This window comes from Hypomesus transpacificus, chromosome 1 (assembly GCF_021917145.1).
Source record: "Hypomesus transpacificus isolate Combined female chromosome 1, fHypTra1, whole genome shotgun sequence".
Classification (NCBI taxonomy): Eukaryota; Metazoa; Chordata; class Actinopteri; order Osmeriformes; family Osmeridae; genus Hypomesus; species Hypomesus transpacificus.
The window spans coordinates 12,058,294-12,081,845 of NC_061060.1; the positions used below are offsets into that span (position 1 = coordinate 12,058,294).

At 43.4% G+C, this 23,552-nt stretch overlaps 1 protein-coding gene and 1 pseudogene across 1 annotated transcript; both read right to left on the minus strand.

Moving 5' to 3' along the window:
- Window positions 1-2,483: 2,483 nt before the first annotated feature.
- LOC124470706 (serine/threonine-protein kinase prk-2-like) lies at window positions 2,484-6,662 on the minus strand (the record flags this gene model as incomplete). The annotated part of the gene is made up of 8 exons (XM_047024710.1): window positions 5,049-6,662; window positions 4,916-4,963; window positions 4,665-4,766; window positions 4,200-4,377; window positions 3,829-4,008; window positions 3,300-3,674; window positions 2,983-3,052; window positions 2,484-2,880 (listed from the first exon to the last, which is right to left on the minus strand). Coding segments are annotated over exons 1-8 (1,497 nt in total), but the record flags the coding sequence as incomplete, so codon positions are not given.
- A 2,347-nt stretch (window positions 6,663-9,009) lies between these two features.
- LOC124469116 lies at window positions 9,010-21,070 on the minus strand (annotated as a pseudogene).
- Between the last annotated feature and the right edge of the window lie 2,482 nt (window positions 21,071-23,552).

Below are 23,552 nucleotides of genomic sequence, written 5' to 3' on the forward strand. Positions count from 1 at the left end.
GCTGCAGAGCAAAGACACAACATGGCACCTGTTAGCTGTAATACTAGTGTAATACCCACAATTCAGTGTCGTAGACTAAGCATAACTTTGTATTAGGTTTGTTCTGAGCATTGTAAGCAACATAAGTTATTAATTTGCTGTATGTAAAATTTTGGGTGTGACAAAGGTACAGACCAGAGTCAAATAAGGTGTAGCTAACGAGTTGACATCAACTCTAATTTTTTGAAACTGTCCGTTTTACAGTGGCAGTTTCAAATTGGGAGATTTGCATAGGAAAGAGGTGTCAATGAGACTTGAAGTTCTCTGTATGTCCATTTTACCCACCAAACTGTCGTTATTCAACTATGACAAGGTAAACCCGGATTTGCATGCTATGATCCCTTTAAGGTTAAATTGAGGGTATGAAACAGAAGTTCTCTTCGGAGCATCATTTCTATTTTAGACAAAGGACGGCCGACTGACTGTGGACCCTGGGAATAGGGTGGTTCAGCTACCATACGTAAACTTCATGAGGGAGCTGGGTGCTACCTTCCTCAATACCTACACAAACTCTCCAATCTGCTGCCCCTCCCGTTCAGGTACGGTTTCCAATGTACCACACTCAGTCAGTAGTGGCACAATCAGAGACACAATCAGTAGTGGAAGAATGTACCTACATGACTTTGTGGGATTTCAGCTATGTGGAGTGTGTCACGACGTGAGGTGGGGTTGGACCCAAATGCAGGGGAGTCAGCAGCCATGGTCGAAAACAAAGGGTTTAATACTTGAAACGGGAACCAGACAGGGTACACGCATGCAGGGGTAGTAGCAGTATGACAAGACAAAGACTGGACACAAAACAGAAACCTAAATACACAGAACCAAACGACACACAGGTGAAGACAATGACACTAACGAGAACCAGACAGGTGAAGACAATGACAGGGAAACACTAGGACAGGGAAAAACCAAAAACAATAGGGGGGCACGGCTGTGGCCGTGACAGAGTGGCTGTTTTGTCCACCTTACCCGGTTAAGGAATAACTATAAGTGTCTGAATCCCTATGCTACATGGATAGACGTTCTGTGGCAGAACGGTTTTCACACCCAGATGATGGGCAAAGTACACATCAGGGGGTTAGGTGGGATTAGCCAGAGGACTTCGCCAAGCAGAAAACAAGTAACTCAAGACTCATTAGTGAGTGACAGTGTTATTTTAACCACAGTAATCATGTGGAGGCATGGACACGAGATGTCCCATTAGTTCTGCGTCAGGAAGGAAGGCTCACACTCATACACCAACAGCGGTGCAGCTGCCATGCAAGGCACTAGCCTGCCCATCGGGAGCAACAATGAAGGAGGAAGTTATTTTTAACTAGGGAAATGTACTATAGAACATCTCACACATGGAAGAGGTTAGACACACGACAAACACAGATTGAGACTGCAGTAGCGAGAGCCGTGACGAGCACTGTATCGATAACTTGATAATAATGGCTGCCTGTGTGCCCTTATAACCATCTCAATCACCGTCTGCATCATGGACATGGGCACTATTCTAGTATAAGCAAAAAAGGACAGAAGATCACTTTCATTTGAAATCAGTATTTGGAGATTTAAATTCCCAGAAATAAACAGACTAGTTAAGCATATAATGCGTTAATTATTTAGTGTGTAGTAAATATGCTTGGGGCGTTTGATAAAAAAAAGATGTTCTGTCCCAGGTGGTCTGTGGTGAGGAAGTGGATGAGATGCACATCGACCCATGGTGTGCCAGGGGTTGGACCACTGCAGCCAAGGGTGGAGCAGAATTCCCTCCAGAGTGGGCAGGTCTTTGCCAAACCGCCTCCTTCTGTAGGTTCATATCTTCTGAAGAGAGAAAAGGAAAGAGAGAACGACAGATAGCAGAGAATATGAGAGAAGTGGAGGGGATTGTGGTCAGCTAGATAAAGACAATGTGTGTCTTGGGTGAGTGTGCGTGTAATTTCCTGTGTGTGGATGCATGTCTTACGGCTTGGAAATCCCTGGGAGATATCTTCGGCTTGATCCTCTGGGAGATGTCTTCCTCTCTCCTGGTGTTACGTACACCATAGGAACATGTGTGTACTGTATGTATGTAGTTGTGTGTCGGTCTTCCCTTCTGTTTCTCCCCACTAGCATCATTCATTCAGGTGTCCATTTTCCATGGACTTTTCAGCTTCTGTTCAACATCATTCACACGTCTCTTCCCATCCAATCCGGTGTTCATCTGGCTCCAGAGGAATCTTGTTCCAACCTTCCTTCCAGCTTTTCTGCATCCAGGGTCTGTGGTCTGTGATCTATAACTGTTTTCTACAGGATTATTCCACAGACGGGTTTGTGAGTATGAACTTGTAAACACACTCACCTTGACCTGATCCTCAGGGAGATATCCTCCTCTCTCCTGAATGTAGTCGGGGTGTGTGGGGGGGGGGGGGGGTATAGATGTGTTTTTTTGTTTTGTTGGGGGGGTGGGGGTCTGGAGGGCGACGGGGGGAGAAAGGGACAGTGGGGAGGTCAGGAGGACGACCGGGGGGCAGGGACGAAGGCCAGGGCAGTTGTGGAGGCCGGCCAGGAGGCAGGGTGAAAAGCCGGGGCAGCTCTGGAGGCAGACCTGGAGGCCGTCTGGATGTGCAGAGGTGCTCAGGGGGTCGGTGGTGGTGACCAAGGCCGGGGTTCTTACATGCAGGGAGCTCTGGGGGTGCTAGAGTTGACCAGGACTCTGCTGGGGGCTCAGGGGGAGCAGAGGGCTCGGTGCTGGGCAGCACGGGTACCAGGCCTCTGGGCAGCACGGGCACCACGCCTCTGGGCAGCACAGGCAGAGGGCCTCTGGGCAGCAGTGCTGTATTGCTCATTTCTGGGATGGTGGACACAGCACGGGCCCTGGGGAGAACAACATTACTCACTCACGGCCTTTCTCAGAATCAATGCTTCATCGGAAAACTCAGTTGATGAAGTTCAAAGTTGAAGAGGTTTCCCACTGACCTGTCAAGTTCTGTCTCCCTTTCCATGTAGCCCTGCTTCTCCTCTGGGTCCTTGTCTTGGCCGCATCCCACTGTCAGTAGTAGGGGATGGACACAAAAGCAGGGAAAAGCAAAACAGGATTATAAAACCAAAGTAGTTATTTACCAACCTCTAGAAAGGGTGATTGGAACGAGACACATGAGTGTAGGGAGCCTGGAGAGAGAGACCAAGACCAAAACACACACCCAAGGAGACAGACAGAAAACACGAGGGGCAAGGAAAACCAGGAGAACTTAATCTGGTGCATGGCTGTGACTCTCTGTGTTTGTGTGTCTTACCTCTTCCATGTGTACCATGTGGGGTCATTGTTGTGGCAGTGGTCTTTTTAGGGGACACCTCAGGGCTCCTGGTATCTACCCTACACCTCTTGGTGTTGCCCTGGGACAGGGAGAGGGAGGACGAATATGAGGCGTCCTCAGGGACAGTGCCGTTGAAGACTCCCCCGAATCCTGTCTCTCTTCCAGCACTCTCTTCCTCTTTCTCCCCTCCTCTGCTGCTCTGTGCGTCTCTTCTTTCCTTTCTCTTTCTCTTTTTCTGTCTCCCTGCGTTCTTCTCCTCCTCTGGACGCAGCCAAGGGTGGAGAAGGACTTCCTCTAGAGTAGGCCGGTCTTTGGGGCACTTTGCCAAACACAATTTCAGCAGGTTCTTGCATTCTGGAGAGAGAAAGACAGAGAGAGAGAGATAGCAGAGAATATAAGAGAAGTGGAGGAAACTGTGGTCAGTTAGATACAGACAGGAAGTATGTGTGTGCCTCTGAGTGAGTGTGTATGTTTATTGTTCTCGTCTGCGTGTGGATAAGTGTCTTACGGCTGGAAAACCCATCCATGGTAGGGATAGGATCACAATAAAGGACCTGGTCGGGTGTGCAAAAGGGGAATATCCCAGACAGCACGTTATATAACAGTACCCCCAGCTGCCAGACAGCGGATGGAACCGCCTGGTAGGAACCATGGAGGTACCATTCAGGAGGGATGTACATTTTGGTCCCTGACACACACACACACACACAAAACAACCTTAGTTAAACCGCACATGGTAGTGTGTGTCCGAGTCCATTCCTTATTTTTGCTCAAGTCCTTGTGTTTGTCATCATGGTAAATCTTTGATGATATATTGCTCTTTAATATGAATTAGGGGGGGGGGGGGGGGCACAGAAAATACAAGAGTATGGAACGTACCAAGGAACTTGGTGTAGGGTGCTTCTTGGATAATGCAGCCACAGCCAAAGTCCAGAACCCTAATCCGTGGAACTGCAGAACCGGTCTCCACCAGAAGGTTCTCTGGCTTAATATCACGGTGGAGGACACCCCAAGAGTGAAAATTGACCATGGCCTCAACCAGCTGCCTCAGAATGATCTACAGAAAGAGACCGAGAGAAAGATGAAGGACAGTTGGGAGAGTGAGGGCAAATGGTGATGAATGTTGACTTTCACAAATATCTCTTTGGAGGTGGATTGGCCTGATATAGCTTGATATAGCTTGGCCTGATCCTCGGGGAGATATCCTCTCTCCTGGATATAGTCAAACAGTTCCAGGGCGGGTACAGGCCTCTCCAGAACTATAATGAGCTCTTGGTCCAGCTCGTACCAGTCCAGCAGCTCCACTGCTGCCTGACCGTCTCCAACCCTGGCCTCACCCCTCACCTCCTCACCCCTGGCCTTCTCAGCCATGTCTGCCCCACCCTGTCCTACAATCAGTAGGAGCACCACCTCCAGGGGGAGCTGGCGGAGCTTCCCACGCAGGGTCTTAAACACAGAGAACACAACAACCAGGTAGTTAATGCTGCAATAGGGATGTTATCTGTTGGAAGACTGTGGTTTGGGATGACAGACAATTCAGAATGAGAATCTAAAATGGAAAATATGAAACGTAAAAAGAGGATTGGTCCACTCACCACAGGTGTATTTATCACCTTATCAATGGGAACATGCTTGACTGCCACCTATCGAAAAAAACGGGTGGGGGGAAATACAAAAAATTATATACTGCTCTGTGTGTGTATATTTTGCGTGTTGTGTTATTCTTACAGGCAGATTGTCATCTATACGGAGTCCTGCGTAGACTGAGCCGAAGCCACCTTGGCCAAGACAGCTCAGTTCCACGTACTTCTCCTCAAACGATCCTAGAGTACACACACACACATTCATGTATAATGAATATTTTTGTCTATCCATCTATCTATTTTTTCTGTCTTTATTATTGTATAGTTTATATCTAGCTACCTTAACTATCATCTTTAACTATGTTGTTACTGTATGCATCATTATGTAGCTATAGTCATTTAATTGAACGTGTTGTGTTCTGCAATATTCTAAGGCATTTAAAAAAAATACTTAATATCGTCATACTCACTCATGTGTCAAGGTGGGAGTGCATTGATAAGCACGTTATTGTGATATAATTACTATCTATTGAGTTCATTAACCATTTGACTATAATAGTTTTTAAAGCAATGTAGCATTGCCCTGCAGTGACCTTGTAAAATGGTGTACACATGTAGTTTTGTAGAATGGTATGCTGTTGTCATGGAATCAATTATGATGTCATAAGGACATAGGATTAACCGTGTGCCTCTTGAAACATGGCAAATTCAATAAATTCAGAAAGAAAGTGACATTCACATCAGGTTAGATAATATTGTAAAAAATTAAACAATCATATAGGTAGCCTACACTCCACGTCCATAGGATATACTTGTTCAGAGCCTGACATTAGAAGTGGGAATCAACAGGGGGCAATATTTATTTAAATAAAACCCTTTGCTCAGACAAATTAGAAGTATTTAACATCTACTAAGCTCCTTAGCTACACTTTGACACAACCTCCCAACCTTTCCCTTTTTATCAAAATGTTTTTTACCGTGACACTTTGTTTCAACACTATCAGACACCTAAACCACAAAATAATTCATATTTTTGTCTGATGGTGGTGACAGGGCAATGACAGACTTGACATTCATTGTGAAGTGATCATGTTTTTGTGGTTCTCAAGTAATTTTTATTATATGATGTGTAAACATTGTGCTTAGTGTTTACAAATAATGTATAAATACTAAATGTGACATGGCAGAGTGTAAATCAGATGGTGGTGACATGTGATGATGTTGTACAATATTTGAAGGCATTTGAAAAATACTACAGCAGTTAATAATAATTATTATATTAATATACTCACTCATTTCGAGGTGGGAGAGTGGATTGATTTGCAGGCTATCGTTGAATAATAATAATTTAGTGAGTTCATAAAACAATTGACTGGAAATAGGCTCCTTCAAAAAGTTATGTAGCAATGATCTGCAGTGAGCTTGTTAAAGGCATATATGTAAAATTTCGTAGAATGGTATGCTGTTGTCATGGAATCAATTATGATGTCATAAGGACATTGGATTAGCCATGTGCCTCATGAAACATGGCAAATTCAATAAAGTCCACAAGAAAGTGACATTCACTTAAGCAATAAGGTACGAGAGGCAGTTTATCGTCAATAAAGTACGCGTTCAAGTGTGTTGTTAAGCCCGATTCGCAGCCTCTCGTACCTTATTGCTTCATGTTACAGACTAACATGTAGCAAATAAAATCAGCAAATTGCCAAAATTGCCAAAAAAGTTCAGCAACCTTGTTTAATTTGGAAGACAATTCTGAAATAAGGGTTTTTTTTTCCCTTCTTTTTTCAGTTGTTAGAAAAACTAGCATGTTAGCTAATGTTAACTGCAGATTAGCTCACGGTTGTTATGGCAATTAAAAAACACCAGCAATTTCTTTTGTAGCTACTTGGAAAAAACATCTCTCTCTTTCTGCCTGAAACATCTGAACCAGAGGCAGCAAGACCATTTGTTGGATTGTGTGAAAGTGTCTGATAAGGCTATGGAGGCAAGTTATATGCTAGCGGAGTTTATTGCAAAGCAGAAAAAAACACACACAATAGCGGAGACGCTCATCCTCCCCGCTTTAAAAAAAATTGCAGGTGTCATGCTGGGTCCAGATGCCGCAAATGCCTTATCAAAAGTGCTTTCGTCAGATAATACAGTTAAAAGAAGGATCGATGACATGTCAGATGACATAGAACAACAGTTGACGGAGAAACTGCAGGTCAGCGGCACATTTTCTCTACAGGTGGACTAGTTAACTGACATAAGTGGGGCTGCCCAACTCCTGGCAAACGTCAGATATGTTGACGGTGATTCAATCAAAGAGACTTTTTTATTCTGTAAAGAAATGGAAAGCCACACAACAGGGGAAGAGGTATTCAGGGTAACTAATGACTATTTAAAAGAGAAAGGTCTGACCTGGGAAATGTGCATCAGTCTTTGTACAGATGGTGCGGCATGCATGACGGGGAGAGTGAGAGGTTTTATTGCCAAGGTGAAAGAACAAAACCCAAATATTGTGACAAACCACTGTATTTTACATCGCGAGGCATTAGTTGCCAAAACCATGCCCCCGGAGTTGGCTGAGGTGCTGGATCAATCTGTGCAGGTGGTGAATTACATCAAATCAAGGCCATTAAAGTCTCGGCTATTCTCCCAACTGTGCGCTGAGATGGGAGCTGACCACCAAAGCCTACTCCTCCACACAGAGGTACGTTGGCTGTCACGGGGAAAAGTCCTGTCCCGTCTTTATGAGCTGCGAGAAGAGGTTTTGGAGTTTTCGAAGGAACACCCTGTCCCTCATAAGGACAAGCTCGCGGATCAGAGGTGGGGCGCCAAGCTGGCTTACCTTGCAGATATTTTTGGGCATCTCAACGAGTTAAACACCAAGCTTCAGGGCAGGAATGAGAACATTCTATCGTCCACAGACAAGATTCGGGGGTTTATGGGCAAGCTTATCCTGTGGCAGGAGGCTTTGTAACAGGGTTCCATGGAGATGTTCCCACTGGCATCAGCCGCACCACAGGCTGCTAGGGAGCGCGCTTTATTTGCTGAACACCTTCAGACATTAAAAGAGAGGTTTGAGCGCTACTTTCCACGTGTGGCCGACATCGAGGACTTTGACTGGATTCGAGCCCCATTCAATCAGGAATCCTCAACACAAAAGCTCATTTTGAGGGAAAGAGAGGAATGTGCAGAGCTCCGGATGGACCGCACAATGAAACTCAAATTTAGTGAGCTCCCACTGGATCAGTTTTGGTTGGCTTCTGCATCAGAGTACCCAACTATCTCCCGCCACGCGATTGAACAACTTCTTCTTTTTCCCACTACCTACCTGTGTGAGTTGGCATTCTCTACTCTAGTTTACATGAAGAGCAACAGGAGGTCACGCCTCTCCGTTGAACAGGACTTGCGAGTGGCCCTCTCTTCAGTACCACCAAGAATTAAAAAAATCTGCGAGCAACGACAGGAACATGTTTCTCACTAGCTTGTAAGCAGGCAAAATAGCAAATGTTAAATAGCAAATGTACAATATAAAATGTTTAAATGCTGATTCAAATATACATTAGTTGTAAGTTTTCAAACTTTCAAATTAATTATAGAATTAGTTTGTCAGTAAATATTTAATAAGTAGTAATATAGTTTTTTGACTAATTGTATTTGGCATTAGTTGTAAAAAAAAAAGAGGCCATAATAAGTTAAGTCGCCCAGTTGCCCATAATGCGTGTCTATTTAAATGACCATATATGGAAATCACGTTGGTCACATGACTCTACTCCGCACGTTACAAATGTTTTTGGTTTGCTTTACGGCACATTCGGAATGAGTGGCAGCTTGGTCCGGGCACTTTTGCACTTTCTTGTACTTGGTTGTCTTTAAAGGTTTTTATAGTGTGGTACCCTTGTATATAGGTCACTTCAGTCATACATGGAAGTCACATTGTATGCCCAGTGAAACACCGTCATTGTTGGCCTCACAAGGGCTAGTTCCCTGTATAATGTATCATTCAAATGGTACTACAGAGTTATGTATTAATTTCTGAGTTATGCATGACACCTGCATTTTGTATATTTTCTGTTTGTGCTTTACCACATACACCCACCAACACCTCAATGAATTCATTGTTTTTACAAGTATTTAATACAAAGAGTTATGATTCTACTGGATATCCAAGTCTCCCTTTTTTTCTTCATTCTAATTGGACCCTCAGCGATGGCACCTTTCCCCATAACATCAGTAAATAAAAATAAACGTTTACAGAGTGATAACACATGTTATAGAGGCGCTTTGCACAGATATGAATACAGGTGTGCCTTGAGATTTTGACATGCCTTTTGGTGTGCCTTGGGCACAAAAAGTTTGAAAACCACTGGTTTAGACAACCCTAGACAATTTCAAGCATGATTTGCTAGGAGACTGAACCTGGAAAGAGGTGCTGTTCCGACCGTATGCTCATTGCAAACGCAAGCTGTAAGGATAGTATGATGTTGTGCTAACAGTTATTAGCAATGCTAACGTGTCCTGTATATAGCATAGGTTTCTAAACACATCAAATGGGGGGAGTCAGATGGCTGATCGGTGAGGGAGTCGGCCTAATAATCAGAAGGCTGCCGGATCGATTCCCCTCTGTGCCAAATTACGTTGTGTCCTTGGGCAAGGCACTTCACCCTACCTGCCTCAGGGGGAATGTCCCTGTACTTACTGTAAGTCGCTCTGGATAAGATCGTCTGCTAAATGACCAAATGTGTCCTGCAAAAACGGCAAAAGTGGCTCGGCCTGAAAAGTTTCAAGGTTGGAGATGTTGTCCTCGTCGCAGATTTGTCACTTCCAAGGAACTCCTGGCTGTTAGGCAGAATCATCAAGGTAATGCCAGACTAAAAAGGAGTCGTCCCAAACGTAGAGGTCCGGACCAAGACCTGTGTCATTCACAGACCCATAACAAAACTGTGTGTATTGCAGGGTGAAGAATGAAGATGAAAGAGAAAAGTTTGATAAGACTGGAAATACTTGCATGTACATATTTACCTTTGCCCTTTACTTGTGAAAAGAGGAAAAAACTCGCTCAAAGGAAGTTTGACAAAAATGTTGTTGAAATGTGGCCTCAATTTTAAATTTAAGTTGGAAATTGATATGCTAAGGCATACTCAATTAGGGGCCGGGATATGTTGTAGCCATTTCTACATAATTTGATTGGCTGTTTGTTTGCATATAAAATGTGCAATAATAAAACATATGTGTACAAATGTAAGGGAAACAACACGTTGGTAAATTCCTTTTAGAATCCTGTAGGTAGCTTAGTCAGTTGAAGGACTGCTTTTCACCAGACCACTTCAGAACCTCATCAGAGCTCTGCGGTTTTCATATCTGTGACCAGCTAAGAAATCCACTCTCCATCAACCCTGTTCCTCCTGCTCACAGACTGGTCTTTTCACAGTAAAAGTAATCTTTAACTGACGTATAGTCAGATCTCTTCAGAGGTTGTCTCCTTCTTCCGGTCATGTTTAGTCCCTCTACACTGTTGTCGTAAACACACCCTAGATACACAACACAAAGTCAGACCCGACTGTACATCCCAGAATACCCCACCACACGCTTCAACCCTAACCATGGTAACGTACCTTTGAAGCGGTTTCACCTGATGGATGAATTCTGGAAGTATTTCACCTTTAGTTTCAGGTAGCCACAAGCTCAACAACCCGATCATGACAGTGGCTCCACCCATCAAGATAAAAGGTAGGAACTTGTTGTATGTACCTGAAATCAGACAGCATTGACAAACGGATCTCGACAGACATATATGCTTCCATACTCTTTTAAGGAGACACAAACACACACTGACCCATGAAGGCGATGTATGGGGAGACGGTGCTGCCCAAATGCGATGCCATGGAGGTGGCTCCCACGGCCATGTTTCTCACCACGGTGGGGAAGAGCTCCGACGTGTACAGGAACAGGAAGGCATACGCCCCCGTCACACCCGTCTTCCCCACCATCACCAGGGTTAGGGTCAGGCCGCTCAGTTCTACACACACACACAGTTTGTGGTTTTCTAGATTTGAGTAGTATGTGAGTACATATACCGGTACGTGTTTTCCACGAGTTTGTACCCTCTTAGGTGTGTGTACGTTTGTGTACATGGGAATCCTTCTGAGTATGTGCCATTTTGTGCGTGTGTTTGTGTGTAGCAGCAGTACTATCCACTTTGGTGGGCCTCGTACCATCAGGTATGAGCTTGATGAAGAGCAGCAGGGCTCCAGACAGCAGCAGGGTGAAGGGGAGGGTGAAGCGTCGGGGGGTGTAGCGGATCAAGAACCAGACGCTGCCGTACGCCAGGAACTCTGTGGCCGCCGCAACCAAGCAGTTGAAGTAGGGGTCTCCGTCCATATTGGGCGTGTTCAGGGACATCCCATAATATGTCATGGAGCTGATTGTCCTGAGGTGGAGGATGGAGAAGTTGTGACGTACGCAAGTATGCACTAGCATGTGTTGAATTGTGTGTAGTATGTAGTCATCATGCAGTGTGCAGTGTTTATTTATCCTACTGTGTAGGATATATTTTGCAGCTGTGTGGTGAAGTATGTAGTGTGTATTATAGTGTGAAGCATGCAGTATGTGGTTTTCATGTGTGTTGTGCACAGTGCATGCTATACTGTGTAGGGTATATTTAGCAACAGTGTGGTGTAGTGTGTAATAAAGTGTGAAGTGCGTAACAAGCACACAGTGTGTAGTGTCTATATGTGTTGTGCACAGTGTCTTATACTGCGTAAGGTATACTTTTCAGCAGTGTGTGGCTAGGACGTATCAGGGTACCAGATGAGGATGTTAATGATGGTGAGGTTGCGTATGTTCCTGGTTCTGACCAGGTCCAGCCAGTTGTATAGGCGTGAGCTCTCCTTGGTTCTGTTTTCCTGCAGATAGTAAACATGTAGAAGCATATTGGGGATGTGTGTCTGTTAGTGAGTGTGAGTGTGTGTGTGTGAGTGAGTGAGTGAGTGTGTGTGGGCATTAAAACACCATGAGTTCTGCAGTGACATCTTCGGTGAAGATAACATCAGGAGCCGTAAGACCATTCATCTTGGCAGCTGCTTTGATGATAGACTCCGCCTCCTTCAGTCTGCCCTGGGCCAATAACCAGCGAGGAGACTCTGGAATGTACCTGAAGCACAGGGCACTACTATGTCCTCCATGTCTCCCTCCATCTGTTCCAAGTTCAAGCCAATCTACTGGTTCCAAAAGAGAAATAGAACCATCCATGTACTATCAGGTGGCATTGGTACTCACTACCAGAGAGGGATGTAGAGGAGGCCAGGGATGGCGAGGACAACCAGGAGGAGCCTCCAGCTCCTGAAACAGTAGGCTGCCAGGGGCAGCACAGTGTAGCCCAAGGCATAGCTTAAAGTTACCCCCAGGGCACCAAAGTAGACGCGGACTGATTTAGTTAGGAACTCAGAGCCTAAGGTGCACAGAATCACACGAGAGATCAAGATCAGACCAGAGCTAGACAAATGAAGAAATGCAATAAAGATATTACTTTGTTATCTGATCTACTTATCTCTTTGTCCAGACTGACCCAGTATGAAGGCAGCATTGAAGTTGGATGTCTCGCTCATCCCCACAATGAAGTAGAAACAGCAGAACATTTCCCAGCTGGTAGAGGCTGCTTGGAGGAGGGTGAACACTGTCTGCATTGCCAAGGTGCCAAAGAGGACCAACCTGCGCCCGAATCTATGGAACATACAATTTCATCCTGGAAAAGGGTAAAAACTCCCAAAATTGCCTTGAACTACACCTGAACAAAATACAGGATATAGACTAGAACATTACAACAGAACTTGATGTGTTTGAGTCTACAGAACACTAGAACGTTTAAATACTGATGTGTCTGCAGTTGTAACGTGCTTCGGAGAACCATTACCTATCTGAGACAATCCCTGACAGGAAGGCACCGCAGAAAACACCTACAAAATAGATGGTGGCAGTGAAAGGAGTCTTCCAGTCATCCTCACACACCAGGTTCCACTACCAGAACGCAAACACACCCAACAAGACAGTTAGACAGTTCAAAGGGTCATCACATCCATAAATTCCAGTAGGTAGAGTGTAGCTTCACCTCAGTCACGATGGTGGAGGTGTATCTCTCTGTGCTGAACTCCCAGCCGTCCAGACATCCCTCGGTCTCGTTGCCGTCGGGACCCGGAGGGTCTTGGTACCTCAGGCAATGACTGAGGACCACCTCCCCCTTCACCTCCTCCAGGGGGAACGACAGGTTGAGGTCCAGGTTGAGGCCGCTGCTGTTCAGCCCCGGGACCCGGCAGCGGTGGGGGGGGATGTCCACGAGGAACACCATCGCCATGCCAACGTAGCCGTTGGGTATGCAGCTGAGGCTGAGGAGGAAGAAGATCATCTTCTGGAAGGTTCCCCATTCGCCAAGGAACGCCGTCCTCTCCTCGTAGTCCAGCATCCTCACGACCTCGACCGCCAACAAATTTGCCCCGGACCCCTGACCTTCCTCTGAGGGGTAATGGTGATAAAGTTACCCTTGCTATCTGATTTTCTGTGTACATGTACAGCCTAAGTATCTGTAAAGTCAAGAGGTCCTGCAGCGAGGCCTCCACTGAGCAGAATATAGCACACAGCCCAGACAGTTAGGAGACAGTAAGGCAAAACATGTACAAACTGGGACTTGAATGTAATTAACGACCACTTCATCTGCTGAACGTTCTAGTGTATCAGTGTACTGACCACTGAAGACCCGTTAAGGAAGCAATTCTGTGCATTCTATGTTTGAACATGTCCAGCAACTGTATTTAAGCTCTCTGAAGAGAGGTGTTTCTCACTCATGCTCGCCACTCTGTTGTGGATTGGTGACATGATCCAACGTCTAATAAAAACCGAGTCAACCCTTTTTTATAGTTGTTGTGACTCTTTCCAAACTGCCTGCTGACAGATCATCCTTACAAATGGTGTCACAAACAGTAAAATCTTCTGCCATAGCTCAGGTGAGCAGACTTTAAATGTTTATCAAATGGTTATGTTGAATTCTGCTTACCTGGAGAGGACCGGCTGCTTTGATAACTAATTTGTATATGTTTTAAAAAGGGGGAGTGGATGATTTCTGTGCAGGCATAAAGGAAAGGGACTCGACTTCGGTGTAATCTAACACCTTGATAGTGAATTGGTAGAGCTGTGCATTACGGCATTTGATGACTGTTCATGTAGGCCTATACAAATTACGACAAGGCCTACCAGTTTCTTGGGAACAAAAGACCATACAGGACGGGACCTAGATTCATAAGTAAGGGCTGGTCCGCTTGGCTTCTGTTAAATAGTGTTGTATCTGCGTAGGTCATAATGATGCGGTGAAAGGCCGTTGTGTATCATGGTCCGTAAAATCCTTTAATTGTTAGAAGGTCTGTTACATGAGGCAGGATTCCTTGCTGTAAAGCCCATGAGTCTATCTAATTGTGTCTGGTATACGATTTAGATCCGTAGGGTAATGGTTGGTTACGCTGTTATAAAATAATACGTTGAAAGAGACGTTTCAATGAAGTATGCTGTAAGGCTCGAGCAATGTTTCCCAAGATCTGACAACGAATTGTGTCATATGAATTACAGTCTTGAAGTGCTAAATTTATGAATATAAAGAAATAATTCTTCATGAAAGATAGTTAAAGATTAAAGATAAATACACAAATGAACATAAAGAAATAAAAGGTTTGACCTACGATATTAGCTACTAACATTTTTCTTTTACTAAACGTGTAGGCAAAACATGGGGTGCCTATCAAGTACACTTTATGTGCCTATGGTAATTAAATTCAGGACAGAGACCACGCAAGGATCATGCCATGTCAGAGTCACTCAAAATTGATCTACATTTAAAACAAGTTCCAACTATACATTTTATTCGCAAGTCATTCGTTCCGAAGAAGGAAAAATGAGAGAGGGAAATGTGCTCGAGGAGAGGATCGCCCCTCCCCACAAAAGCACATGGAACACGACCCCACCAAGACCAAATAGCGGCACCACAGGCCACACACTAGATTGACAGACTTGATGTGGGAGAAGTGACGCTGTATACAGCCATGGACTTGGACGATGTTAAATGTAGGATTAATGCTCTACAATTTCATGTTTCAGATATACCATATGAAATACCGCAATTAAGTTTGAGTATAGCAGGAAAACAAATTCCCTTTATAGTTGATGTAGAAACCACCCTCTGTCCTGTTTGAGAAAAACAGAAGATAACTTTTTATTATTACACATTACACCATTCTTTCATTTTTTAGAGCAACCTTTCCAATGGCATTATTGGGCTTATTGAGTAAATTGAATGTAACCATCTTATGTTTACGGGATGGGATAGCGATTCACATACCTCAGCTTTTTTCCAGTAGTGTAAAGACATACCACAGAGCTAAGTCTATTTTCGGTGATGTTGAGTTTGTGCAGGCATTGTCTACCATTAGTGGTATTAAGTAATTCATCTATTGTGATGTCGCTGCAGTTACTAGGATTGTTAATCTGAAATCAGTTGATGTCCCTCATTTGATAGATGCATTTAATCAATATTTATTAAAGCCCACAGATTATGAGGAATCTTTATAGTTGTATCATTTGGACGAATGGAATTTGGAACCTATGCATTTCTTTATTGAACATGTGCAGACTGACGTTGAACCATGGATTCGGTATGGTAATGTTAAAATATAATTATTAAACAGTATCCTTTATTCAAAGACAAAGGAGAGGGGATTAACCTTTTTATTGACCGTCTATTACAACAATAATATATTTGGACACGCCTTCCAAAAAGCTATGTTGATTCAGCAGCTGTCTATAGTGCAATAATTAATGGGCACCTGGCACAATTCACTCCCATGGAACTCGACCTTATTGCAATATGTGGACTATATTCTGGTGGCGGCCAGAAATGAGACAGGATGTGTCTCAGATTCGAGAGCCCTGCTCAAACATTGGCAACAGGTGGACACTGGACACTGGGCCTCACTTGCTAAACTCCAATTTCGTCAAGAATCAGAGAACTATCTGGGAATGTCGATTTTGTCACAGGAAAGAGTGAAAAGAATTAAGGACATTGTACGACCAAGGAATAAAACTGAAATGTTGTCTTTCCTAGGATCGGTGAACTATTGCAGAAATTGGATTTTTGAATATGCGGTTCACAATGCAAAATTGAGCAAGGCCACATTCAAAGACTGTCCTGAAGTGTAATGGCATTTTTTGACATGGTTACAATATCTATGTTTCTTTAAGCGGTAAAAAGTAAGTTCCTTTGTTATAGAAACTCGAATGTAAGAAACTGAGGCTCTGTGGTGTAGTTTGCTCTGTAGAAGGGACACTCAGATTGTCTTAAGGTATTTATGGTGTTGTTTGTTCTAAGTTTATATAAGGCAGGGTTTTAGGGTTGTTCTTCATCAGTCTTACGAACAATCTGTGTGGATGGCACCTTCTTCGTTAATGACTGATCAGCAAAGCATTGTTTAATCTTATGTAATTGTATAATCTAAATAAATTGTATTGAAACCACATCTCTTGATAATTCAGATCTACACAGTGCCACTTGAATTCTTCCATTGCAGAAGTCATTCAATGGAATGAGGAAATGAAGATTCCTTTGGCCACCAGAACAGCGGTTAAGGTTAAAGGTCAACCACAAGGGATCCATGTGTCTCGACTTCAATGAGTGCTTCCTATGGCAGATGCATTATAGGATGAAACAGACGGAACATCGAAGGAAGGGTAATATTTCTCACCTCCACATTAATATTTCACTATCATGAGTATGAATAGGGTGTTGTTCTTCTCTTTTTGTTCGTGATATTTAGCAGGGGAGACATTGGCACTAATACCAATCCAGGGAAGGACCATGAGATCAGTGAAAAGAAGGGAAGATAGATACTCCACTGGGAATTCTATAACTGACGCAGCGGTAATAACAAGTGGGAACATAGCGGTGAATATCCAATTCATTAGAGGACGTTCTGATACTTCTTATGAAAATTCATTTTCAGCAATACATTTCATAGACAATGTTGATTAGGAGAGATAGTGTAGCATGCCATGACATATCTAATCATGATTACAACTGAGTCAAACAGATGGAGAAGGAGAGGTCATACCTAAAAGAGGAATTCGAGTTCGGCTGAACCACAGAACTGTCACGGCTCACGCACAGAGGTAGACCCAGATGCAGAAAGCAGAGGCAGGTAGATAGGTAGCAGTTGTTTATTAGTCCAAATCGACAGGCTGACTCAGGTGACGGACAGGCAAGGTTCGGTACACAGTGGAGTCTTGATAAGGCACAGACAGATGGCAGGCTGAATCAGGTACTTGGTAGGCAGGGTTTGGTACTCGGGTAATCAAAATACTGATACTGGGAACACAGAGAGAAACCGGCTGGGACATCTCGGGAAACACACAAGACGAACTGGCACAGGACAAACATAACGGACTAAATACCCCATAACGAGCAGACGAGACGAGAAACACCTGGAGGGGGCGGACCAAACAAAACAGGGGAACACACACAGAGGCGTGACAAGAACGAAGACATTCTCTTTTTTGCTTGTGATGTTGATTTATATTTTAAAAGTTTACAGCCTTCCTAGTCTTAGGGATGTACTGAGGAATAATATTTAGCATGTGAGTGTTGTGAATTAGTTTTGTCACACTAGATGACATTTGGTGATTTTATCCTTAACAGAAAAAGGAGTTTTGACCAAGTGATTGTCTAAGTGTGATGAGTAGAGTAGATTAGACGCATGATCTTTTACTCATTCTTTGTCAAGTGTGGAGTGGGGTTTTGGTTATGCGAGTAGGCCTATAGGTTACAAGTGGCTGATAACTAGTGTTGCTTTCGTCAACGAAAATTATGACTAAATATCGTCGTCAACGAACCTTTATCAAGTGACGAAAACGAGAAGAGACGCAAAGTAAATGCTGGGGATGTGACGATGACTATAATGAAATGTATAATGCAATATAGTTGATGAATAAAAACGAGACAAATGTAGTTTACAAAATAAAAACTAGACGAAATGTTATAACGTTATTTCGTCTCGTTTAGTCGCGTTATTATTGTTAGTTAACTCATGAGGCTGTGCTTAATGTGTCTCATTTTAACGTTAGCTTTAGACGTTCGCTTTCAACGTTATAGCCACTGGAGCTGAAACCGAGTCTGAGACAAACGTGTGTGACTAGCATGTGTGTGTTTGTTTGTAAGAGTGTAAAGTGGGTTACCATGTATGACTAGTGTGTTTAGCTACTGTGTGTGTGCGTGTGTATTTGTATGGGAGAGTGTAAAGTGGGTTCTTAGTACCTGACTGCATGTACTAAGCATCCCTTGTTGGCCAAATACTGTTTTGTCATTCACCTCACACAGAACTGAATTTGGCATCAACAAGATGACTTTGAATACCTTATTCTAATCTAGACCAATAGGCCTTAAACAAATGGTTTTGGCATTAACATGCTTCTCGAGACTACTAAGCAGCTGCTTAGACTACCTTTGTTTTGATTAAAAAGAGACTAAAATAACATTGACTCAAAATAGACAATTAGAAAATAGTCATGGATAAGTCTGATTAAAATAAGACTAAAATGCTCAGACTTTTAGTCGACTGAAACTTGACTAGACTAAAAAGAGGATGAACGTGACTAAAACTAATAAAAACTAAAATGACAGCTTTACACAAAGACTAGACTAAAACTAAAAATTAAAACAGGCCGCCAAAAACAACACTACTGATAACTCATGCACCATTAATAATTGTGATGGGAATCCAACTTGATTCCGGAGTGATTCAGAGGGTGCAGGCTTAGGAACTGATAAGCAGATTTTCTGTGTAGGCTACATGTACAGCCTAAGTATTTGTAAGGTCAAGAGGTCCTGCAGCGAGGCCTCCACTGAGAAGAATATAGCACACAGCCCAGACAGTTAGGAGACAGTAAGGCAAAACATGTACAAACTGGGACTTGAACGTAGGCTAATTAACGACCACTTCACCTGCTGAACGTTCTAGTGTATCATACTGACCACTGAAGACCCGTTAAGGAAGCAATTCTATGCATTCTATGTTTGAACATGTCCAGCAACTGTATTTAAGCTCTCTGAAGAGAGATGTTTCTCACACATACTCGCCACTCTGTTGTGGATTGGCATGATCCGACGTCGAGCTAATAAACAACCGAGTCAAACCTTTTTTATAGTTGTCGTGACTCTTTCCGGCCTGCCTGCTGACAGATACACCCTTACAGTATCTCTTAAGTTGTTTAAGAGGTACACTTATCTCTATTCTTGACTACAGCTGCTGCTCGTTCTCACTGAGCCCCAGAGGCGTTGTTAGACATAAAACTCTACTGAGGCACAGGCCCCTATTTATTTTTTCTTCCAAGCGTGCTCTGCACAATACTACTCGGCTATAGAAACTCCCCTTGCTTAACCCACTATAGCCTACAACAGTTCAGGGACGCAGGTTTGATATCAGCTGTGGTGGCAGGGAGAGGTATAGACATTGTTGGAATACTGTTCGTTTGAGGTTTTATATTCATAAACATTTTATAAAAGTCATAATTTTTCAAAATGGTAGCCTATATAGTTTTCACCCGGTCCCTAACGCGACAGCAAAGTTTTCCGAATGTGAGACGAATGTCGAATATGAAACTAACTTCACCTCGGTCTTTGACCGGGACGTTAATGCCAGCGCGCATTCATTTTCGTATTCATTTGAGCGCAGATACTGTTTTATGAGCTTCCTGTAATATTGTTTTTATGTTTTAGTCAAAATAACATGATCGGTTGCAGGGGCGGAGCAAGGGTTATGTCTCAGGGGGTATTTAAATTTATAAAATATAGCAATAAAAAGTAACCAATGGCAACCTCTATGTGAACAGCATATATTAGCCTAATAAATGTGTTTGCATAGCCCATAATGTGCAAACAAAATGTAGGCAAGTAGGCTCACATTCAGCCATCATTAGAACTTCTCACGCACAGTATACTGTAGGCCTACACAAATCCATGCATAAATGGGTTTAATGATCTGTCCATTTACCAATGCATTATATTCAAATTCAAGAAGAGGTCATAAGCCCCCCAAAATGAAGTTAAATACAGTAGCCTATAGTTATCCTAACAGTGACAAATTATAATAAACAAACATAGGCCTCTATTACAATTCGTTCAGCAACAATTTGGGTCGATCTACACGCGCGAAGCAAGCTCCCATGAAAAAAACAAGTGCGCTACACAAACGCGTGACGCGCACTGCAGTAGGCCACCTACCGCATGCTACAATTGAACTCCATAATCATTTTCTTTTCCGAACTGGCATGTAAGCTATTGGGATATTCAAAACCAGCAAACTCATAGCATACACACAGGTCAAAACACAAACACATTATTTAACTTTAATTTTACAAAGGCAGAATATAGGCTATATGCAGACATGAAACATAGGTCACAACAAATGCCCTGCCTATTTAAATCATCACCTGTCTGTTCTTATCGTTAGCAAATCTGGCGATTACTTTGTTAATGTCAATCTCAATGTCCCTCTCGATGCACAGCAGCGCTAAATTGGACAGCCGCTCCTCTCCCATGTTTGATCGCAAGAAACTCATTATCAACTTCAGACGGCTGAAAATCCTCTCTGCCACTGCTTATCGGAATTGTAAATGCGATAGAGAATGGAAAGGTTGGGGAAAGCACGGTCCATGTCGTTGTCAGTGAGAAAGGTGGGATGATGTGTGTGTTTAGTTCATGTTTTTCCATGCTCAGCTCACGGTACAGTAGCCTACGAAATGGAACAAATTCGTCAATCACATCATCGGCCTTAGACAGATCCTCGAATAGAAGCCCAAGCAAGCAAGCGCTCTAACTTTCCGATGAGCATCGGGATGAGAAAAATGTTTCGGAAAATGTAGGCCTATATATATTTAGTAAAATTGTCTACCATGGATACAATCAACGTTTTGTTGCCAAAGAGAAATTATGAAGAAGAACAAATATAGCCTACATCGGGGGTCCCCTCGGGTGCGGGGCCCGGGGTTTTCGGCGCCCCGCCCCCACCCTCCCTCCGCTACTGATCGGTTCTGTTCGTTTTGTAATGTTTACTTAGCCTACCTCAATTTCTGTGTCCGAGTCCGACACCTGGACTTCTGTGTGCGTGCTGTAGGCCTAGTGGCTATTTGGCAAGCTCAGACAATAGTGTATGGCTGCAGCCTGCAGCCCTCCCGCCTTGTGCCCTCCAGTCTCATGCAATCCCGTCTCATGCACTCCCGTCTCATGTTTCTACTTTTCAAAATAAAAGCTCGTCTGGTCCGCAATTTCTCCTTCCTACTTTGGTCCAGGGGCGGAATGGCCATCGGGGATACCGGGGGAATCCCCGGTGGGCCGACGGGGTTCGGATGGTCCAAAATAACGGCCCACTTTCATCACCAACCGGCCCTCCCTCTGACATCACTATTTTCCATATATCACAGCTTCAAAACGTATAAGGTGTTGCCTTGACAACTTTATATATTATAGCCTATGTTATACGTGTTCAAGCTGTGTAATATGGAAAATAGTTAGAGCGAGCCGATCGAGTCACTCGGCTCATCATTCGGCTCGCGAGCAGACAAAGTTGTTTTGAGAGTGAGAGCATGTCGGCCATTATGGAGGATTATAGGGGCCAAAACGAAATAAATAAATACTTGGATAAATAAATAATTATATAACACAAAGCTTAAATAAATGACACAAAATATATAAATGTTACATGTATTTGTGTGTATATATATATATGTTTACGTTTTCATGTGTTTACATTTATTCATTTATACTTACATTTATTTATTTATACTTACATTTATTTATTTATTTATACTTACATTTATGTATTTATACTTACATTTATCCACGGTGAAGACGCCTAGGTCTGAACACGGCCAAAAGCACAACATATTTCAGACCCAGATTAAGAAATCAACAAATGCTGTTCCACTTGTAATGGGTTAATAAAGTATGGTATTACCTAGTGCTAGATGTGGGTAAAAAGCTTGCTTATCTAGCTAGCTATAATCATAATGTTTGCAGAAGGATCTTTGTGACTTAACTAATGCTATTATAGTCAGAGAATGTCTCATAAGGGTGCTTTGGCCACTGAAGGGAAAACTTGGCAACTTTGACTTACTTTCCTCTTCCTCGAAAGAACCCTCCTTATGTCCATCTCGTCTGTGGAACAGTAATGTCTGAAGTGCGATGATGAAGTGCGATGCGTCGATCAAAGAGTATGGGAGTTGAATCTGCGTGCATGATGCTGTTTGTCTAGAAAATGTGGAGTGGAATATTGCTATGGGTATTCTCCCTACTGATAAAGTGGAACGGATTTGATTGTGAAGCAATGGAAAGATCGCTGGACTAGTAGACCAGTCATGCACTAATATTTTGATCGCAAATGTGGGGGGGGGTCCAAACGACTTTAAAGTGGGGGGACGTGTTGGGTCCTCTGTTGAAGTTTAAAACTATTGGATCCCCCCAGAGCCACTCTGATTTGCCATAGCCAATCGCAAGCGTTCGCCTTAGCCAACTCCTTCACCACTACTGTAACGGAGCTAGCTGCGTAGCTGGAAAATCAAACTTTTCCCGAACACCGTGGGGAGGAGGGCCACAACATCATGGCCACCAACAAAACTCAGCAAGGAATGTTCTTGCTCCGGCTTTAACCTATATTCGGCAGCGTTGCCACAACTGCAGAATAGTTTCGCTCGCATATTTCTCCGCCGCCATTACTGAACTACTCAAACAAGTAGTGATGTGTCGTTCGTGAACGATTCGTTCATTTTGAACGAATCCTTATAAGGACTCGGGAGTAACGAGTCCTCTCAACGAGTGATTCGTTCATTTCCCGACTAGGTCTTTCTACGAGTCTTTGGATCATTTTTCACGTGACCTGCATAGGCTCTGTAGCTAGAGGAAACGAACGATTCGTTCCTTTCCCGACTCGGTCTTTCTACGAGTCTTTGGATCATTTTTCACGTGACCTGTATAGGCTGTAGCAAGAGGAAACGAACGATTCGTTCCTTTCCCGACTCGGTCTTTCTACGATCTTTGGATCATTTTTCACGTGACCTGTATAGGCTCTGTAGCTAGAGGAAACGAATGATTAGTTCCTTCCCCGACTCGGTCTTTCTACGAGTCTTTGGATCCTTTTTTCACGTGACCCGCATTGTATTTTTTAGTAGAGGAAACAGTTTCCTTATTCCCTTTCGCGTGGCCGCTGTTTTAGTAAGACGTGAATGAATGATATTCGCTCAAGTCATCATACTGACTGGTTTTGTTATTTTCACTTTACATTTACACTTACAGTTTAGTGCAGTGTAATTGTTTGACGTGATAATTAAATGCTAGTGTGATAATACATGACCAAATCATACAAACTCATGATACATTATTTTAATGCAGGAATTTATTTTGAAATAGTATTTGCTGGTGCACATGTCATGCACTAACCTACAGTGGACGTATAGGGGCTATACGTCCTTTGCAGTGGACGTATAGCCCCCAACCCCCCCCCCCCCCCCCCCCCCCCCCCCCTGAAATGAACAAATGACTCGAAAAAAGATTCGGTCATTTTACTGAACGAGATTCAAAGAA